Raw genomic sequence first — 19962 nt, forward strand, 5'->3', positions numbered from 1 at the left:
TCCTCTTCCTACATAAAGAACCTATTCACTTATTAATTTACTCTTGTATAATTTTCTGTTTCTTCGTTTCTAATTTACCAAACTGGACAACCATCCCCATAAGCTACCAAAGGGCCTATTAACAAGGTTATTGCCGAGGACGATGCAATGGGACAACAGATTCAACAAGTACGCAAAACTTCATGTCTCTTTGTTTTGCCTCTCTAATGGCACTATGAGATTTTTGGTGTAGACTATCAAAAACATATACTTTGAGATTTTTGGTGTAGACTAACAGAAACAGAGTACACAGTACCAAACCAAAGATTCAACTACAAGTCTGAACTAGAGTTTTGGACTTGAGTCATGTTTATGTTTGCTTTTGCGGAAAGGGTGCCAGTTTGATGGGTTTTGACATCCTAGTTACTGTAAACTTTTCAATAAAATCGTACTATCATACCACATTTTCATTTTCAAGAAATAACACTATGCTACTATATGTTCAATTCTGGATATATGCTTGATTTGGATATATACCTCCCCTCCTTCTTAATTTAGGATTATTACGTCTTAGTAGTAGTTCAAAGATGTTCTTTTGTTCAAAATTTTGACATTGACATTATGATTTTTGAGGTGTAATAGAAGTTGCTGACATTTATTAATGGGGTCTATATTAAGTGGGGGAATTGGGAACATGTGGCGTTGTAGGACTGGTGAATAAAGGTGTGTTAAAACGATAAAGGATTTCTGCGTTTGCATTATTTGAGCTAGAATGAAGCAGAGATCTTGCCAGTTCTGGATTTGACCTTCGAGACGTTCACGTACAACTGTTAGATGGTTTTATTGCAACATGATTGGTTGTTAATGATGTGTGGATTGGGAGGCAATAGGCTATTTGAGCATTTTTATAAAATTTTAAAACTTGTAGAAAAAATTTTGTGTATTTGAAGGTCTGAAGAATTTTTTTTTCTTTCTTCTTCCTTCCATCTTCTTTTTTTTTTCCACCCCATCACCATCAACCATCCCAACAACTGCCACTATCTCACATCTCTTTTTTTCCTTTCTTTTTCCTATTTCCTCCCTTCTTTCCTTCTCCTCCTTTGTCCCTCTTTATTCTCCTTCTTCTCTCTCCATTCCCCCTATCCCCTTCCGCTTCCTCTCTCCCTATCCTCGCCTCCTCTTTTCCATTCCCTCTGGTCAAGTTCCCTTGACAAACATACACATACATATATATATGTTTATATGTATGTATGTCAGATTCTGAATTTTTAGACTTCTCTTATCAAATGCTAACGAATTATCAGTCAGTCATTTAATCGGATTAATCATCGGGTCAAGTACTGCTATTTCTGGGTTCGTCTAGTAGCCTGGAAGCAATTTTCTACCAGCTACTTACGGTGCCAAAACTTGAGCTAAGGTTTGACTAATTCGTACATAATGTATATGGTCAGCAATCGACGATGAAGTTAGAATAATATTTACAAAACTAAAAGCAATTACATTATGCTTTAAACCGTACATATTCTAAAAAAGAAACAAAAAAATACATAGATAAATATAAAAACTGAATTTGTAAATGGTTGCATTTCAAATGGATCCTCTAATCAAATTACAACTATGGCCCCCAGTCAGTAGTCACACATAATAACAAAAAAAAAAAGAAAATATCCCTCAAAAAGATGGTGCTTTAATGGATTTTAAAGGTGGAAGAGGTCGCGGCCACTCACTCCATTCATAGGGGAAGTATCCATAATCCTTGTACTCGAAGAAGACGAGCAAAGTTCACCCTCGAGTTCAACTGCATGGCTGTCCAAGTTAAAGGATATTACTTTCCTGTGGACATCAAAATAAAGGAAATGTGGATAAGTAGGGTGAAACGCTGCGGGGGTTATATATTCTCTAGAATTTGCCGGTCCATAAATCTGCGGATACTTCTCGGCTACGTCGATAAAGGTGTTGGAAAACAATTTGAACAATGCTAACAAAATTGTAAACGTAATTTGAGGAAGTTTCAGTTGTACTAAATAGTACTGTCCTAAAAAATTATTTTATAAAGTTGAAATATTTTCCCAAAATTAAACAAGCATTCTTCTTGTAAACAAGAAAATATTGGAGTTCTATGTTGTGAGTGCACTTTCCAACCTATAGGAACAGCTGATATTTATAGGCACAAAAAAAAAAATACATTGGGGGAAAGGAAAGAAAAGGATAAGTGATAAAAATCTTAACCCACACTAGTTATCAATTTAACACAAGTTCAATATAAAACAAAATATTATAAAATGATGAAAAGTTACTTTGATTTTTCTATGTGGGATAAAATCTTTTGAAATATTTATTTATTTGCGACAGAAGGTTTCTTGGAACTTGATTAGCCATTTAGCATTTGAACAGCGATAGTGGCTTTCCAGAGCCCAGATACTGAAGAATCCTCCTCGATCCGATATATAGTTACAACACATTTGACACACCTAAATAGTAATACCAACAGAAGCCTGGTTCCTCATGAGGCAAATCTACGAGCCGGTAATTCCTGTGTTCAACGTCGATAGCAAAAATCTGAGGTCCTTTGTCCATCCAAAAGAAGACTCCATCAATTACAACAGCCAGCTTGCAGCAGGAGATGAAGAAGAAGAATGAGAAGAAGAGCATCAAGACCTAAAAGATCTACATCGTCAAGGTGCTAAAACAAGTTCACCGGACGTCGGAATCTCCAGCAAGGCCATGGGAATCATAAACAGCTTCATTAATGATGTTTTTGAGAAGTTGGCTCATGAAGCTTCCAGGCTTGCGAGGTACAAGAAGAAGTCGACTATTACTTCCCGGAAGATTCAGACTGATGTGAGGCTTGTACTTCCTGGTGAGCCCAAGTGCGCGTTTCAGAAGGGACAAAAGGCCGTGACAAGTTTACTAGCTCTTGAAGATTTTGGTTGATGCCTGATGGTAAATTGTGAAGTTTGTCATTTGATTTTAGGGTTAGGACTTCGAATTTAGGGGTTATTAGGTTGTGATTTGGCATTTAGAAGGTGTTTTTTAGATTTAATATCTCGGTATTGGCAACCTAATACATGGATATAATTCTGGATCTTCGAGTGCTTTGCATGGGATAGAATTGTCAAATTTTAAATGAAGACGTTGCAGTTCGGACAATGCTTTAGTAACGACAGTTATGGTAACGAAATAATTTTTTACCTGATATAACAGATAGTTGCACTTTTAATGACCAGTTGATTATTTGATAGGCCTATCCCCCTAAATAGGATAACACTTAAAAATAAGAAAGTAAGTTTCTCATCTAAAAAAGTAAGTTAACAGTAATAAATTAGTAACTTTTATACTTCAAAAGGTAAATTGGAATAAATATTAAACTTACTTTTTAAATAAATAAATTACTACTTTATATTCCAAACTTACTTTTTAGAGAGTAAGTTTAATTTAAATAATAGTAAGTTTTTATACATAAATAGCAATTCTTACTGATAACATGGTAAATTTGATTAAGAATCAGAGCTTTCTGATTTGTGGCACACATGTACTATTTTATTTTAAAACATATTTCAAACTAGTATTAGGAAATTTATTGGAAATAATGATAAGATGTTTTATTAATGATTAATTCTTAGTACCTTAGTTAGTAAGTACTCGTAATATACTTGTATAATATATGATTATAGGTATAATCAAAAAAATTTATTTATATATTTTAAAATACTATGAAAAATTGTTTGACTTTTCACATGATCTCGTAAGATATGTAATAAAATTTTGTCGTATTTTAAGTTTTTAATCATTTTCAATTTTTGAAAAGTTTGAAAGTTTGGATAACAATAACAACAAATCTTCCTAGTTATATATAGAATATTACTTGTTTATATATCAAAATTTTTATAATTTAACACCTATGAATATAATAAGATGATAAAGTTTTCATATATTTACATCTAGGACACAAGAAATAATAAGAGTTAAAGCCTAAACGAAATGAGAAATAATATATTAATAAAAGTGACAAAATTAGTATAACAATTAATATAAGAAAATCAGTATGATCTGGACTTTTTTTCATGAGAGATTGTTCATAAGAATGGGATTCAATAATTATAAATGAAAATCACATGCATATATAATCTATTGTATAATTTAAATTAAATTTAGTTCACGTATAAAATGGTCCTAAAATAATTTGTACACTATGATACAATGTTATTTTAACAACAAAAAAAATTTTTTTACTAAAAGTTTCAAATATCCATGACATACGTATAAGGGATATTTTACCATATTTGTATCTCACATCTAATCATTAAAGTTAATTTGAGAAAAATATTTTTGACAATAGAATTATTTTGAATTTAGTCAACAAGTTGAGATTTTTTAAACAATAAAAGTGAAATATTTTGGGAACTTAGTTGTTTATTTCTCATAATTAAAATTGCTATATTTTAGCAATGGTTGCCATTGACTTTTCGTTCTATAGACTAATTTTTATCAATGTAAAATTAGTTTTATTAACAATAATTGAAGTTCCATTGATCCGAGGATTGGCATTCTATTGCTATTATTTTTTATGTAAATATTTAACCTAAGTAATACAATAAATAATAGCCACTTAAAAAAAGAAAATTGGTGCTCAATTGATTGTGGTGTAAAATATTAGTATGCAATTAACTAGAGTTTGAAATGGAATTAAATTTACTTAATATTTTACTGCTAACAACTTTGAGCCCATTTAATGGTTAAAGAAAAAATAAAAGAGACGTAGAGATTAGGATTGGTTCCTTAGTGTGAAAAAGGAAAGTTCCTCTAAAATATTGCTGCGTGAAATTCTGGATGCACATGAAATTAGAAATGTGATAATTTTGCAATTCATTCTCATTCATGATGAATTTCTTCGATTCTATATAGAATTGCAATTTTTTTCGTTCAGCACGAAAATATTCTTTTTTTGTCATATTGATAGCTTTTGCTATTAAGATTATCTACAAGTCGGTGGTTAGTATTATTGACAAGGTTAGAGGTCATGGAAAATGTTACTAATTTTAGAAGAAATTATGTATTGTAAAAATGGTTTAATAAATTTCTACTAAGCATAACTACTACATACAAAAGGAAAAGACATTTGATTTTATTTTGCTTTGATTATAAGAACTTGTACTAGTAATAAAGGAAATTTTAATTCAACAATCAATGTGCACATGCTTACAGTAATTTTTTAGTCAATTAGACTAATATATGCTATAAAGTAGTCAAATTTAGTCATTTGTGAATTGATAATTTTAACAATTTACAAAACATTCATCTATAAAAAATTATGATTATTATAAAATGATATTTTATAATAATTTACATACCATTTGCCAATAAAAAAATAGTTTGATAGAAAAAATATGGATACAAATCCATAATGCAAATGATACAAAGTATGTTTGAAATTCACAGAACTTAACATATGGGTAACTTTACTATAATTTTCAAAGATTATGCTATGTTAATACAACTTTAATTTTTATACTTGTGACCCAGAAAATAAATTTATTTAAATTTTACCATTTTATTAAATTCATAGGCATTAATATATGACAATTGTGATGTATAAGTAATTGCTATTTTATATACAACTCAAAAGATTTGTTGTTATTATAATACAACTTTAATTTTTATACTTGTGACCCAGTAAATAAATTTATTAAAAATTTTTCAATTTATTATATTCATAGGTATTAATATATGGAAATTATGATGTATAGATAAGTGCAATTCTATATATAACTCAAAAGATTTGTTGTTATTATCATCCAAACTTTCTAACCTTTCACAAATTCAAAAATAATTCAAAATTTATAATATGACAAATTATTCTTACATATTTTATAAGGTCATGTGCAAAAAAAAAAAAAAACAGTTTTCATAGTATATTTAAAATGCTTAAAACATATAACATTTATAAACGATACGTACAATTATGTATCATACATTTACATTACGAGTAACTACTAACTATAATACTAAGTTTCAATCATTAATAAAAAATCTAACATTATTTCAAATAAACTTCCTAATACTTGTTTCATATAAGTTTTTTAAGTAAAATAGTAAATTCATACCACAAACTAGTAGGTTTTGACCACTAACCAAATTTACTATTCTATTAACAATATTTACTATTAATCTATACAAACTTGCTATTAATTAAACTAAACTTACTCTCCAAAAAGTAAGTTTCAGATATGGAGTAGTAATTTACTTCAAAAAAAAAGTAAGTTCCATATTTATTCCAATTTACTTTTTGAGACGTAAAAGTTACTAATTTATCGAGTAAACTTACTATTTTTTATGTAAAACTTACTAACCAAAATTTTAGGTACTATTATATTTAGATGACCACTCCAATAGGTAATCAAATGGTCGCTAAAAGTGTTTTCACCCATTATATCAGGTAAAAATAGTTTCGTTACCATAACGGTTGTTACTTCAGACTTTTCCGTTGCAATTCTAGTTGTCGGGTCCTCCACGCCCCCTCTCTTTCTAGCGTTCCTTTTTTTTTTTTTCTCCTTTTTCCACCTCAGTTCTTGAACTATTTCACTAATGTCAATTTCCTTCCTCAATGTTCTTTTAGCCTAATTTAATTCTTCAAATTAAATGTCTTGTCCAATTAAATCCTTTAGAGCGTGATACCAACTAAAATCTTTCCCAATTAAAATCTTTCCAGCACAAAGTCACCGCCCACTTAAGGGCAATCCATGAATTACAGAGCTAGGGCCAAACCTAGAACCCAAAAAAAAAATTTTTTTTCCCATTAAGGCAATCCCATTCCATTCCCGTTATCAACAGACCTCCTTTAGATGGTACTACAATAGATATACAATACGTACACCAATCTGTTTCACAAGAGGTTCTTTAAATATCATACAATTTTCTTGAATCAGAACGTTGGAGTGGACAGTTGATGATACTTTTAGGATTACTTTCAAAACTTTTTTTTTTCCCAAATTCCAACTTAATTAGTGAGAACATTATCCAATTAATCATAATATTCATGGCTCAACTTTCAAACCCTACCCTTTTGCCCTTCCTCCTTGTAGAGTTTGAAGTTTTTAGTTGAAACCCCCAAAAAAAAAATGTTCATAAAGTAAGCAGTCGACGGATAATATTTTAATTGTTTCCATATCTTGCCCGATCTCTGTGGGTATTTCGGTAGTTGACTCCTGTTCAGAAGCGCGAATTTGCTAATTTACCACGTTTGACCGTCGCTAAAACGATGAAAGAAACAGGAAAATGGAAAAGCCAAAAAGATGGAATGGTCGTTACGCAAGCATAAATCGTGTATCGGGCCTTCTAACCCATTCACAGCTACATGTCTCAGCCCAAGTTGTTCACCAAGGAACATTCCTAATTAACGATTATAATCAAGGATTATGCCTCTTGATCAATGCAATGGCTAGTACAAATTCTTTCCAGTTTCATCCATGATATTAACAGGCTAAAATTCAGCACGCTACTTAGCCGCAGAACAACTAGAAATCGCTGATCTATAGCACCGCAATTGTCAAATGCATGAACACGTAGAATTTGGGGGGAAGGGAGCAGGCACAAGCTGTACAATATGCAGAAAGAGCCGCAGACCGACCAAAGGAACAACAGTGGAACGTTGTACGAAGATTTTTGGAAGCATCTAATAGCAATGAAAATGATAATTCACATTCACTTAACTGCATCACACATTACTCCCTTTGATTCCCCTTATTCGGTGCCTTTCTCATTTGCTGATTGTTTTCATCAACTTTTTGTGCTTGCAGACATCAAAAAGTGTCTGCTATGGATGTTTAAGAAGTAAGACCAATGACCCATAATTTTGACAAAGTGCAGCCAAAGGCAAACTTTTGGCTAAGTCTGAAACAGGCAGAACTCATGTATATCATCTCTCATTCAAATCAAGATTGCTATTGCTAAATTTCTTTTACCACAAACCTACTTTCAACATTCAGGGCATGGGCATGCAGGTGCTTGTTTTGGGCTGATCTCTGAATGTGCAGTAATATTCCGAGGACTATCCTTTTATACCTTGTGAACCGGCCACTCAATGTAGATTTTGTGACCAAATATCAAATGATCTTGAGACCAAACCCAATTACCAAAAAAGATTGGAACCCAAACTACACAGCTTCTCCAGAGACAAACGATACAAATTGAAGGAGGCTATCTTTCTAAGTCAAAGTTGTTGAAGAGAAATTGAGGGGAGATTTTTTTCTCAGTGGTTTTTCAATTACAGGATGATGCATGAGAAGTCACAACAACATTGGAATAAATAATCCTCCGCCTCCTCCTCTTCCAGTGTATGTGTGTGCATGGTTGTGTTTGCGTAATGGTACAATCATAACTTAGCTCTGTCTCTAGGCAATAAAGCTAAAACCAAATGCTGGCCCTAGGCACAAAGCCAACTGCTATTCCAGGGAAAAAAAAGAAGCTGCAGAACTCTATTCAACTTCTTTCTTGCATCCTATTCTGAAAAGGACCATTCCCAACAAAGTACGCAAAAAGCTTCTCCAGCACCAATACCTAATTGGCAAAATTTTATTTCATGTGAGCATCCCAAAGTCTTTATCCCAATGATGCTATAAGCTGAGACATCCAAGAAGGATTCATTTAGGTTATAGCTACTACCTAGCAGGCAGATAAGCCAGCATCTCCAGTTTTTGCCTCTTACCTTTAGTATTATGGCAACCAAAAATCTGTTGCAATAACCTATTAGACAAAACAGACTACATGGTTTTCTCACCTAGCCACTAGAGCACTAAGTACAATCTCATCTTAAATGTCCATTGGACCTACATGTAACAGTAGAACAGAAGTCTTAAAAGGACATACTAACCCAGACAAAATTAAAATGAAAGTGATTGAGAGAGCCATACATTTCAGAAAGGAATCCTAGAATCCTAAAGTCATACTTCAAGGACTTCATGATCTCAATTTCCCCACAGGATCAACCATTCCAAATGCCAAATTGTATTATATATAGATTACCAACATAAGTTTTAAGCAGAACTGGGTCAAATATCCATAATTCGGGAATAAGAAAACACAAGCTAGAATCTTTTTCACATGGGAGTACAGTTCCAGCACCACCCGCCTTCTTCTCCCTCCCCCACCAACCACACACACCCCCCCCCAAAAATAAATAAATAAATAAAAGGATGTCCAGATATATAGAAAAGAGAGTCATGCTTTTCAGAAAGGAATCCTAGAACCATAAAGTCATAACTCTGGGACTTTGCAACCTCAACTTCCTCATAGGATCAACAATCCCATATGCGAAGGTGTACCACATAGAGTTACCCTGATAAAGTTTAAGCAGAACTGGTTCAAATTTCTAAAATGCAGGGCTAAAGAAAATGCAGCCAGAATCCCTTCTCATGGGAGCACAGTTGCAGCTCCCCACCATTCCCCCTTCCCCAGATCAAAAGAAGATCAACATTGAATAGCTGACCAGATATATCAGTTTAATAAAACTATTAACACTAATTAGTATGCTTGCAGGATATGGCATTCATATCCGCCAAACAGTACAGACAATCCAAACAAACTAGGCAGTTTGAAATTCATGCAGAATAGCATAAACTTTTAATAACCCATTCCCAATTTCTTAGTTTCAGCAAGGGGGAAAAAACTCGTCTCAATTTCATTAAAAAGAGAAAATCAAGTTGCTTAGAACAAATGGAGAACATGATATGGCATTTTCCAGCAACCATTGCTTTATTAAAAATAAAGGACCATAGACACCTGCATTAAGATTTGAGAGCTGCCCCAACTTTAGCAAGATCCTCTAGTGCCTTTGAGATCTGATCCTCTGTCATACTATCCAAACGTATTCCTCTTTCAACTCCAAAATCTAGTCAAACACAAAAAGATCCATAAGCAATAGTAAAGCACAAATAAGATGTGACCAAATTACAAACAAGACAAAGATACGTAACGCAAGAGGAATTAAAGTAGGTTGCAACTATTTCATAATAAACTCGTCTTCCTCATTGTTGCATCAAACACTTTAAACCAAATTGCATGCACTAACCATCCAAAACGTCCAAGTTGATTTCTCCTAACAATCCCAAAAATTTGGGAAACGTGTCACAAATGCCATTAGGGCAACTACCTCTTTTATTCACGGAGCAAACGAAAATCTGAACTCTCTCAAAAGTCGGAATCTTTAGAATGCCAAGATCAATTGCAGGACAAGTTGAGCTTCCTAGATTCTCCACTTCAACATCAACATAGTGACGAAAACGGGCTACTATTCCCCTATGACGTTTTTTGTTATATCTAAATTTATTATTTTTTTAAAAAAGCTCAAACTTATCATCGCATTCCACAGAAATCTAAAGTTGGGAGACATAAATAGAAATTTGAAGGGGGTAAAAAGACATACCAAATCTAGCCCAAAGCTGAGGCTCTGTATTATCGGCCTCCCGGATCAAAATCGGAAGTTTGGGATTGAGTTTCTTAAGATCCTTGTAATTCCTTTCAATGAATACTCTGTGAATGATGCATCCGAAACCATTATTGAGAGGGAAAAGGGGGAAAGGAAACTTAAGCTGACGGAAATACTAAACAAAATATACTGTACGAGAAGGAAGCCTAACAGTGGTACCTTGTTGAAGAGCTGGCTGGAGCCGATGGGGAGAAGAGGATTCGAAGCTCCTTGAGATTCTTTGAGAGATTACTCCTCCACGCCATTTCTTTTCTGTATTTTGTTTGTTACAGCGTCGATGATGTAATTTTGATAGTAATTTTTAGGTTCCAGAAAGGTTCTCCAGTGACGAGTAGTATGTTTTGTGAATTGCAGAAAACCCCCTCCGGTAAATACCACTACTTAGGGAGGCCTCTCGAATTTTAATCGTCCCACTCAACCCTCCTCGTCTTTTTTGTTGCTCAAGTTTGTTAAATTATAGAGTAGTTTCATCTACAAATTCATCCCTTAGTTAGTTGTGAAATTGTGACGCAATCTTAAAAGGGAAAAGTTGTAGGCAATTTAGTGTTGAAGATTTTTCTAGTAACAATAGTGGATTAACAAAATTAAGCAGTCATTTGTCTATTAATTAAGATTTAACATCACTCATTATAAATAAAATTGGAGAAATAAGTTAAGTAAGGAAACCACACTTCAATCATTCCGTCTCTATAAAAAGCTTTATTAGCTTTTTGAATTTTCCAACCACCTATCTCATATACTACTACAATTTAGTTTTGCTATAAAAATTTACAAAAACTCCCCACGTAGAAGGTAATGAAATAGAAATAAGTACCTTCTCAAATAAATGTGGAATTGTTAGACCAAAAAAACTATGCTAAGGAAAATAACTTTCATAAAATTTGATTAAATGCTAACTGCATATGCAGATAATTTCTTATTTAAACAACTTAAGAGTAAAAGTCGAGTTTAAGAGTACATGAAGCAAAAAACAATTTAATCAATACGCACATAATTTCTTTGTAACATTTTCTTACATATAGAGAAAAACATTTAAAAATATTTACTATAAAAAAGTATATTCTCAATAAAATATGGGGAGTAGATTTTAAAAAAACATTGTGAATTTAGTTTCTTTCTTTTTACAATGCAAATTAAATATTAGCTATTTTGTAACAAAATCAAGAAGCATATACCATGTACATTAATAATAGGCTATTCAGTACTAACGTAATTGGTGAAATCCAAAAATCAACCTCAAAAAACAAGAGGTAGAGAGAGGAGAGCTTATAGTGCGCCTAAAAGGAAATTCTGATAATATAATGGTTCACCGAACAAACTTCAGGACTAACTGGTAATTTGGAAAAGTTGCACGCTCTTTTATTACCGATTGCTCCACTCTTTAGAACCCCAGATGGCCAGAAGAGGTCTAGAACTATTTGTAAGCAGTAAGTGATATGCTCTCTCTGTCTCTATATTTCTGCAACACTGGCGAATTTGGGTTTCTTTGCTTATACTCATTATGCTCTTTGTACGGAAGTTTCTGGTAGAGTTAAGAGTCGTCTGTTGCTAGATGTGTATAGTATATTCTGGTTTTTCGATGTATTCCTGATTTTGTTGGTTTTTTGGTAGGATTATCATTTTACACGACTGCTGAAGAATTGAAGAGTCTGTTTTCACCATTCGGTCTGGTTACGCAAGGTGATTTGGATAGCTTTTAGTAGCTTACTGAAAAAGATTGGTGATTTTTCTGCTATATCTCGTTTTTTTTGAGGGATTATTAATTGACTTTTTTTTTTTTTTACCTGAACAAGTGTTTTGAAAGTTTTTTCAATTTTGGTAAAGGATTGATATTTTTATATAAAAATCCTATGCAGTTCCCATTATGAGTCAATAATTGTTTCGGGTTGATGCTGTGTAACTGATGTATGCAGCTAGGCTTGTTATTGACCCAATAACGCGAAGGACTAAAGGGTTTGGATTTGTCCAGTTTGATTCAGAAACTGATGCTCAAAATGCGTTAAAGGCAATGAATGGCAGGGTATATTTTCTTTTTTATCATAGCTATACTTATCTGTGCCAATTCATGCGTTTCATTACAGAAATGCTTCTGTTAATTTCTGTGATTAAAATGATTATTTCTTTCACTTGATTCATTAGGATTTCTGTTTGCTTGTTATTATTAATCGAGGTCTTTCTTAGTGGTATAAAGTTTAAAGCTTTCCTGTTAGGCACAATGTAAGGGGTGAAGAAAGAGCAATTCTTTTGGATTTTTATGAAGTTTAAGGGTCAAAATGTAAACTTGGAGTCTCGAACACTTTGCTGAATGTACTCTTGGGATGTAAACAAGTGGACAGAGCTGTATGGATTGGATAGACTCTGTTAAAGAATGTGTAGGTCAGCAATGCCACCAATTAGTGTGCATCCTTGTGTCTAAACATGATTTGATGCTCCCGATGCATCATGCATTAGTTGTCCTTAAGAACTGAAAATCATCAGAGAGAAGCATGGGACTTATGATTTGGTTGAATTCTCCCAAGTTTTATGTGACATTTCCATTGTTACCTGTCATATCCTCATCATGTTATCTTAATCTATTTTAAATTTGTCTTCAGCAAAAACAAATTCTTTTTATTGCAATCAAAATAGATGACTAAAAGTCATGATTTTTTTGGCTATTCGTTTCCATGAGTAAACTACTCATGCCTTTCACAAGTTAAAGCTAGAAGCATAATTTTATGAGTTGAGTGCATGTCAAATAAGAAGTTTAACCAGTGATGATTATTTAAAGCAGCAGTTGACTTTTTCATTAGTTAGATAATTCTCAGAGATACTCATGGATAAGTTTTATAGCTAATACACAAGTAGATTCTACTAATCCAACTGCATTTTTGTTTGTTACCATAGAATGATCAGGGGGTGGTGGATAGCTAAGGAAGTATGTAATTTTGATATGTAATTGCAGATAGTGAATGGCAGACTGATTTTTGTTGAAGTTGCAAAGACCACAAGATCTGAAAATCAGACATCCTGAGACTTAAGTTCTCGCGTGCATTACTTCTACGGATCTGTATAAGCAGGCAAAAGCTCCAAATGTCAATGGCAATGGGAGAACTCTTGACTTTTTCTCAATCCTCTTTACTTCTACTGCCTAAGTGTCAGCTCCAACATTCTCTGCGAGCATGGAATCCCGCTGCACAGAATCTAGCATCAACATTAGCAGTTTCCTCTGGGCATTTCTTAGCAACGAAGTTAGTGTTATCTCCAATTAAGTGTGTACCAAAAAAACACGTTTTTGGGGGGATTAGAGCAACTGTCATCTCAGATTCTAAAATGCCTACTACTTTCACAGTCGATTCAGCTGGGGAAGGGGTTGATGTGCTACCAGACACTGGAGGGGGTGGAAATGACTTTGGCAATGCAAGTGGTAAAGGAGGAGGTGGTGGTGGAGGCAATAATGGGGGTGATAGTAACGATAGCAATGAGAGTGAAGGGGATTCAGGTGAAAGCAAGGATGAAAACCTTGGGAGCAGCAAGAAGACTGCACTTTCCATGTCTCAAAAGTTAACATTAGTCTATGCTTTCTTGGTAGGAGCAGGTGGACTCATGGGCTATTTGAAAAGTGGCAGTCAGAAGTCATTGATTTCTGGTGGACTAGCAGCCTCGCTACTGTATTATGTCTACACAGCTCTTCCTACAAAACCTGTTTTTGCTTCATCCCTTGGTTTTGGGTTGTCTGCTGCTCTCTTGGGAATGATGGGTTCTCGCTTTAAAAGATCAGGAAAGATTTTTCCAGCTGGTATTGTCTCGCTTGTGTCCCTTATCATGACTGGGGGCTATTTGCACGGAATAATGCGCACTGCACACTAATGATGTTTAAGATGCATAAACTTGTTAGGTTTTCCTTATGTTTTGCTTGTTGCGAGGTTTGTGATCTATGACCGTATTTGTTACCATCTTGTTCAGGTACTTAATGTTTACTTTTTTGCAAGAGTTTTAATGTTTGATTCTGGTTGGATTACCTTATAATCTCCAGAAGAGCAGACGTTAGTTTCTTTTACCTTAGAAGGGAGTAGATTTAGGTTCACAAGTGGGAAATCCCTGCTGTTTCAAGGGAAGGGGGAAGTTGGATTTGCAGGTTACTTTGGTCGATCACTTGCCCTTGAAGCAGAAACTTTCAAAATTATTTTGAAGTGCTTGTCATGTTTAGTTTCTTACAGCTTATGAATAAATTGACCTATCAACATCTTTGTCCAAAAACTTGAGTTGGCGGAGGAAAATGCCTCTCTGGCCTTACTCGAGCTTCTGAGTGTTTAAAGCTTAAACATGGTCTGCTGCTGACAAGGGCTTGAAATGAAGGGAGTTCCGAATAGACTTTTGTCTGCGCATTTACCTTAGTCCATTTCTAGCTTGGAACGTTCAATGAAGAATTTCCGAACGCGTACGTATACTCGACTTAGACCCGAGATAATTCTCGTCCTGGGTGAGGTTTCATTGCGTGTTGCTACACTCGGATGGTGAACTTTGCCACGATTGGTTATCTTTAAGGGCCAAGGCCCGAAGCTTTCATACCGATGGATTCAAGAAATATGTAACCCCTCAAAAAGGGAAGAAGATAAAAATTCAAGAAGTCAAGTCTCTCAGCAGGTACTGTACTGTACATGGAAGATCCCAATGCAGGCCGACTTTTCTTGAGCAGTTGGGTTCCACCCGGGACTCCTTTGGAGGAAATGGTTTCTTAAGAATCGAATTGAAGTGGGTCTAGGTTGGGCTAGCATTTTTTGAGTTCGATGTCGACTGACAGCTGAAAAGTCTGATTCAGATCCAACATGATTAAAGCCCATCTCCAAGCCCGAAATTCTCCATTTCTGCTGCGGCATGCAACCCATATTTGAATTTTGAAGTTACTCCCCTGCTTCTTCTCAAGGACCAGGAAGTATAGTTAACTCCTCCCGGCAACTTTGAAAATGTTCATGCCTCGCCATCGGCGATACCTATTCGCTTTCAATAGCTTTTTTCTTTAATCAGAATACATTTTCATTGAGACATTTTTTTTCTTTTCTTTTTATTTTTGCCCACACATTTTTTGTCCTTTTAAAACTCACACTTGGGCAAACCCAACTTTTAAAGAATCAATGATCCAAATCGTGTCGCGTCATCTTAACAAATGGTATAACAGAATCAGAATCATTGGATCATTGAAGTCTATCCAAGTTTTGGCCTCCTTCTAACAGCCTGAGGACAGAATCTAATCAACATTGACATGTGCATACATTACTTGTGCGGTTGTACCAATCCAAAATAATTGGTTTGTGAAAGGCTTGTACCGTGTGCGTTAAATTCTTGCAGGTCCTACAGTGGTACCAACATTGGGTGTACCCAAGTGTTCTCAATATTCTGGATCAGCTCGAGAATTAACACATGCGAACAAGCCATTACAAAATTAAGTGAAGAATTCACATGTGGCTTAACATGAAATTGTACCATGGAGTAAACAAGGCCGAAGAGCATCAGGACAAACGCACGGACTTGACCTGAACAAGTTCACCGAAGGTGACAAGTCAGAGCAGAACTGGGATACCAGAAGACGTAGCATTGTGTAATTTGACGAGGCTCCAAAAAGATTAGCCGGGAAAATATTTGAGTTTTAAAGTATTATAACACTGAGAATAAAACCCGCCCACCATCCCCCACCCTTTTCCCAAAAAAAAACACCGGATGCAACCGAGGAGAATCACCATATACCAAGTTAAACATACAGAGAACTGGAATCTTTTATCTTATCCACTCAAAAGCCAAGACAGGAGAACTATCCTGATCGTATTCACGATTCAACAACAAAGCATACAGAAATCAAATAATGAATTCACTTCTCAAATCTCTCTTAGTGGATAACATCTTTTCTCAGTAACAGACCTGACTGGTGAATGCCAGAAAAGGTTATGATCTCACAGTATGTACATTTGTTTCTTGGGTAGGAATAAGTTCCCCATACACTCTAGTTCAATGAAATTTTCCAGAAAATTGTCTCAACGGAAAAATTGGCACAAGATTATCACATGTACTCGTCACAAGCTAGAACAAAATCTCTAGTAATACTCAAATTTAGATGATTGTCGTTATAGGCCACCACCATGCAAGCATACAAGGAGAGATGCCAGTGACGAATTCTTCTTCTCATTGCTGAGAAAGCAGACAATATTTAAATCAACAAATGATTCACCATAGACCGAATCCTTTGCCTTCATCTTTTGTGAACACACTGAACACGGATATTTCTACCATCCAATATCTGAAAAAGGAGCATTAGGAGACTAAACTTGAACTGAAAGAAAGGTGCAAGCTCACACACAGAACTATGCAATACTACAAAAAAACATACCTTGTCATTCATTTCCTTCAAGGCGTTGCTCGCTGCAATCTCTGTAGTGAAATGCACAAATCCATATCCTTTTGACTTTCCACTCTTATGATCACATATTACCTTCACTGTCAAGCACATGGGATCAACTCTTAGACTAAATAAAGTGAAGGACAAGAAAAGACTACAATCAAGGATACAGCATATTGCCTTCAATAATTTCTCCATGCATCTCAAAAGCATCCTTCAGAACTGTTTCATTGGTGTCGTAAGACAGCCCTGCAACCAAATGCAAAGTATTCAACTATACATTGTCTGGAAAGGGAGTATGTATCCTCCTCATGGCCGCAAACCAAAATACAAAATGACACAGAGGAAGAAGCGAAAGAATAACAAAAGACTCCACTAATAACCATTTGAATCATATGTTTCAATCAATATGATTGATCAAAGGTTATGTCACTATCTATCATCAAGGATTATTCACTAGTGTGATGCCGACCTAATTCAACGACCAATGATCATAGCTTAAAGTCAATCACCAAAATCGTATTGTAGAGTTTTCCAAATGTTCGCTCATCAGCCATGACTGTATGGACGTTTGTGAGGGAGAAAAGAATCACGTGTAAAAAATGAGAATGTCTGGCCCCGCAAATAGTTTCAGAAAGGAATTAGGATCCAAAAATTTTCCTTTGAAATAGTCGCATTAAGATTTCATTTTGGAAATTGTACAAGGATGATAAATGATCTAATACTACTGTAACTTCACCTAGATTCTAACATTCTGCATTAAAATAGCATTTGACAAAACAGTTCATCATTTCCCCGAAAAAGGCAATATTTTTGTTGAAGCCATTTCGTTAGTGCGGACTCTATTTATCTCCACAGGTAGATAGATGCCATATCCCTTCATCTTCTCAGGTTAGTGCTGCAATACTTGAGTAACCTTGTACATAGTGCAACCATGCTAGCAGCATCACGTGAAGAAGTCATTGGAACATTTTCTCAAACATATGGAATGCTACCCAATAGAGCACTAATTAGATATGCACGAAGCCACGTATAATAATCGGAGATTAAAAGCAGCATCCAACAAAGAGAGAAAGAGACCTCCAACGAACAATTTAGTGGAAGAGGGACGAGAGAGGAGCCATCGCGCCATCGGAGATGTATACGTGAACCGGGCTCCTTTCCATATTTGCATATTATTTCCCCCCTTTTTTTTTTATATATTCCCTCGTCGTCGATATTCTAATGGCCTGGAAATACGGATACACTTCACTGTTAAAGAAAAGCTAATGCTATGACTTAACTAGAATTAGGAGCTCTGACATTGACGAAAATATGTCGCCCGCTTTCACAACCTTCTCCCCCATTTTATTTTCTTTTTGGTGTCTCTTAAGCCTGGATTTCGCCATTGGGCCTTTATTTATTTATTTATTTGCTTACCGGTAACAAAAATTCCTTATGGTTATGATATCAGGAGCGGGGAGAGGACTTTAGAGCGCAGGATTACGGATGGGCAGGGACGGGCCTCGCCCCATTATCACCTCTTGTTGAAATGGGCTTTCATGAAGTCACTAAAGTGTTAGTTCGATGCCAATTGTCATTCAAAATAATTTTGTATGTTATTTTTATATGTTTTCAATTAAATATTTTCATGAAGTAAAAATTAGTCTTAGTTTAAGGGTCCATTTGTTTCAATTGAAAATTTTTTTTCCGAAAACAACTTCCTTGAGCTCCGGTGTTTGATTAAATTATTGTTGATGAAAATATTTTTCTGCGTAAAATATTTTACACCTCAAGGTGTAAAGTAACTTCCATAAAAAGACTTGCTAAAATTGCTTTCTATCGCCTGCAGCCATTGCCCATTCTCACACAGCGAACACCTACCTCTTCCACGGTAGATAGCTAACTCTTCGATGACAGAGAAAGACATAAATGGAGAAAGAGAAATCAAGATAAACTGCAACCTAGGAAGAGAGAAAGAAAGGACAGATCAACAGTCGGAAAGAGAAAAGCCACCATGAGCCCAATAGTGAAGGTTGCAACGGAATAGAGCCACCTTGTGCTTCGATGTTAACGCCAACGGTGACTTTTCAGCAAATAATCAATTTTGTGGAGTTTTACGTTGGTGGTGATGTAGCATGCGAAGGAGATTACAAGTGAAGGGAAACCACGAACCATAAGGCCCAGTTTGATCTAATGGTTATTACTTGTTGAGAATATGACAGGGAGAAACACCTCAAAAGAATCCATCAAATAACCCAATATGTAAGTCAGAAATTCAACTCTGACCCAAAAACTTAAACTATTAGATTTTGGATCCTTATTTACATATTAACCGTTCTTTCTCCATCCCTCTAATTAATGTAGGACACAACCATTTACTCATGAATCTAACAAATCTCTCCCTTCATGAGTAATCCTCACATTAAACCCAAATTTACTAATCATTTTTCGAGTCCACTTTAATACTCAATGTAAGTCCATCTTTATCACCAAAGTCACATCTTCTCTCAAATATAGACCCACTCTTCTTCAACATCCAAACTGCATTCTGCACCCCTGCCAACCCTTGGTTTCTTGATCTAACATTAACCGAACCCCCTGCCAAACCTATGGTACACCTAGTCCAACACCAACCAAACTTCTTGACACTTCGGTCCACCATTAAGAAGAGAATTTTTACCTGGTCCAACTCCGAGAAAAATATACTTGCCCATGAATAGCCCAGTCTCACAACCTGAAACTCTAATACCAATTTGATAAGGAGAAACACCTCGAGTGAGTCTGCCAAAGAGCCCAATATGTAAATCAGGAACCCAACTCTGACCCAAAAACTTAACCTATTAGGTTTTGGACCTTTATTTACATATTAATCGCTCTTTCTCCATCTCTTGGACCAATGTGGAACACAATCCTTTACTCATAAATCTAACAGAATAATGTTTTCAAAAAATTAAACCAAACACAAGAAAATAATGAAGAAACCAAATATTTTCTTGGAAAATTACTTTTAAGGAAAATGTCATCCCAGGGAAAGCATTTTACACCCTACCAAACAGACCCTAAATAACAAATGTTTTCCCACCAAAAAGAATTTTTACCGCTTAAATTTTTAATGAAGGATAAGCTAATCGTTTCATCAATTACTTAG

At 35.0% G+C, this 19962-nt stretch overlaps 4 protein-coding genes across 4 annotated transcripts; 2 read left to right on the forward strand and 2 right to left on the reverse strand.

Annotated features, from left to right (window-relative positions):
• Window positions 1-9633: 9633 nt before the first annotated feature.
• On the reverse strand, window positions 9634-10780 carry LOC113727939 (NADH dehydrogenase [ubiquinone] 1 alpha subcomplex subunit 2-like). The gene is made up of 3 exons (XM_027252394.2): window positions 10622-10780; window positions 10400-10506; window positions 9634-9865 (listed from the first exon to the last, which is right to left on the reverse strand). Exons 1-3 carry the CDS (start codon window positions 10705-10707, stop codon window positions 9762-9764), a joined length of 297 nt encoding a protein of 98 aa, XP_027108195.1. The 5' UTR covers window positions 10708-10780; the 3' UTR covers window positions 9634-9761.
• Window positions 10781-11810: 1030 nt separating this feature from the next.
• LOC113728874 (small RNA-binding protein 11, chloroplastic-like) lies at window positions 11811-14470 on the forward strand. The gene is made up of 4 exons (XM_027253237.2): window positions 11811-11889; window positions 12074-12142; window positions 12376-12482; window positions 13407-14470. Exons 1-4 carry the CDS (start codon window positions 11856-11858, stop codon window positions 13473-13475), a joined length of 279 nt encoding a protein of 92 aa, XP_027109038.1. The 5' UTR covers window positions 11811-11855; the 3' UTR covers window positions 13476-14470.
• LOC113728847 (uncharacterized) lies at window positions 13535-14470 on the forward strand. The gene has a single exon (XM_072077774.1). The coding sequence runs from the start codon at window positions 13535-13537 to the stop codon at window positions 14309-14311; it is 777 nt and encodes a 258-aa protein (XP_071933875.1). The 3' UTR covers window positions 14312-14470.
• A 1832-nt stretch (window positions 14471-16302) lies between these two features.
• LOC113709054 (glycine-rich RNA-binding protein 4, mitochondrial) lies at window positions 16303-18256 on the reverse strand. The gene is made up of 4 exons (XM_027231806.2): window positions 17913-18256; window positions 17013-17081; window positions 16824-16930; window positions 16303-16733 (listed from the first exon to the last, which is right to left on the reverse strand). The coding sequence occupies exons 1-4, from the start codon at window positions 18004-18006 to the stop codon at window positions 16686-16688; spliced, it is 318 nt and encodes a 105-aa protein (XP_027087607.1). The 5' UTR covers window positions 18007-18256; the 3' UTR covers window positions 16303-16685.
• Between the last annotated feature and the right edge of the window lie 1706 nt (window positions 18257-19962).

The sequence above is a fragment of the Coffea arabica genome, chromosome 1c (assembly GCF_036785885.1).
Source record: "Coffea arabica cultivar ET-39 chromosome 1c, Coffea Arabica ET-39 HiFi, whole genome shotgun sequence".
Taxonomy (NCBI): Eukaryota; Viridiplantae; Streptophyta; class Magnoliopsida; order Gentianales; family Rubiaceae; genus Coffea; species Coffea arabica.

Coding starts and splice junctions, on each gene's coding strand:
- LOC113728874 (XM_027253237.2), top strand. CDS start 11,856: ATGGCCAGAAGAGGTCTAGAACTATTTGTAAGCA. Junction 11,890..12,073: donor TCTAGAACTATTTGTAAGCA/GTAAGTGATATG, acceptor GTTTTTTGGTAG/GATTATCATTTTACACGACT. Junction 12,143..12,375: donor ATTCGGTCTGGTTACGCAAG/GTGATTTGGATA, acceptor TGATGTATGCAG/CTAGGCTTGTTATTGACCCA.
- LOC113728847 (XM_072077774.1), top strand. CDS start 13,535: ATGTCAATGGCAATGGGAGAACTCTTGACTTTTTCTCAATCCTCTTTA.
- LOC113709054 (XM_027231806.2), bottom strand. CDS start 18,006: ATGCAAATATGGAAAGGAGCCCGGTTCACGTATACATCTCCGATGGCG. Junction 17,082..17,912: donor CACTAAATTGTTCGTTGGAG/GTCTCTTTCTCT, acceptor ATTTGGTTGCAG/GGCTGTCTTACGACACCAAT. Junction 16,734..16,823: donor TGAAGGAAATGAATGACAAG/GTATGTTTTTTT, acceptor CTCCTTTTTCAG/ATATTGGATGGTAGAAATAT.
- LOC113727939 (XM_027252394.2), bottom strand. CDS start 10,707: ATGGCGTGGAGGAGTAATCTCTCAAAGAATCTCAAGGAGCTTCGAATC. Junction 10,507..10,621: donor CCAGCCAGCTCTTCAACAAG/GTACCACTGTTA, acceptor CATCATTCACAG/AGTATTCATTGAAAGGAATT. Junction 9,866..10,399: donor TCAGCTTTGGGCTAGATTTG/GTATGTCTTTTT, acceptor GTGTTTGACTAG/ATTTTGGAGTTGAAAGAGGA.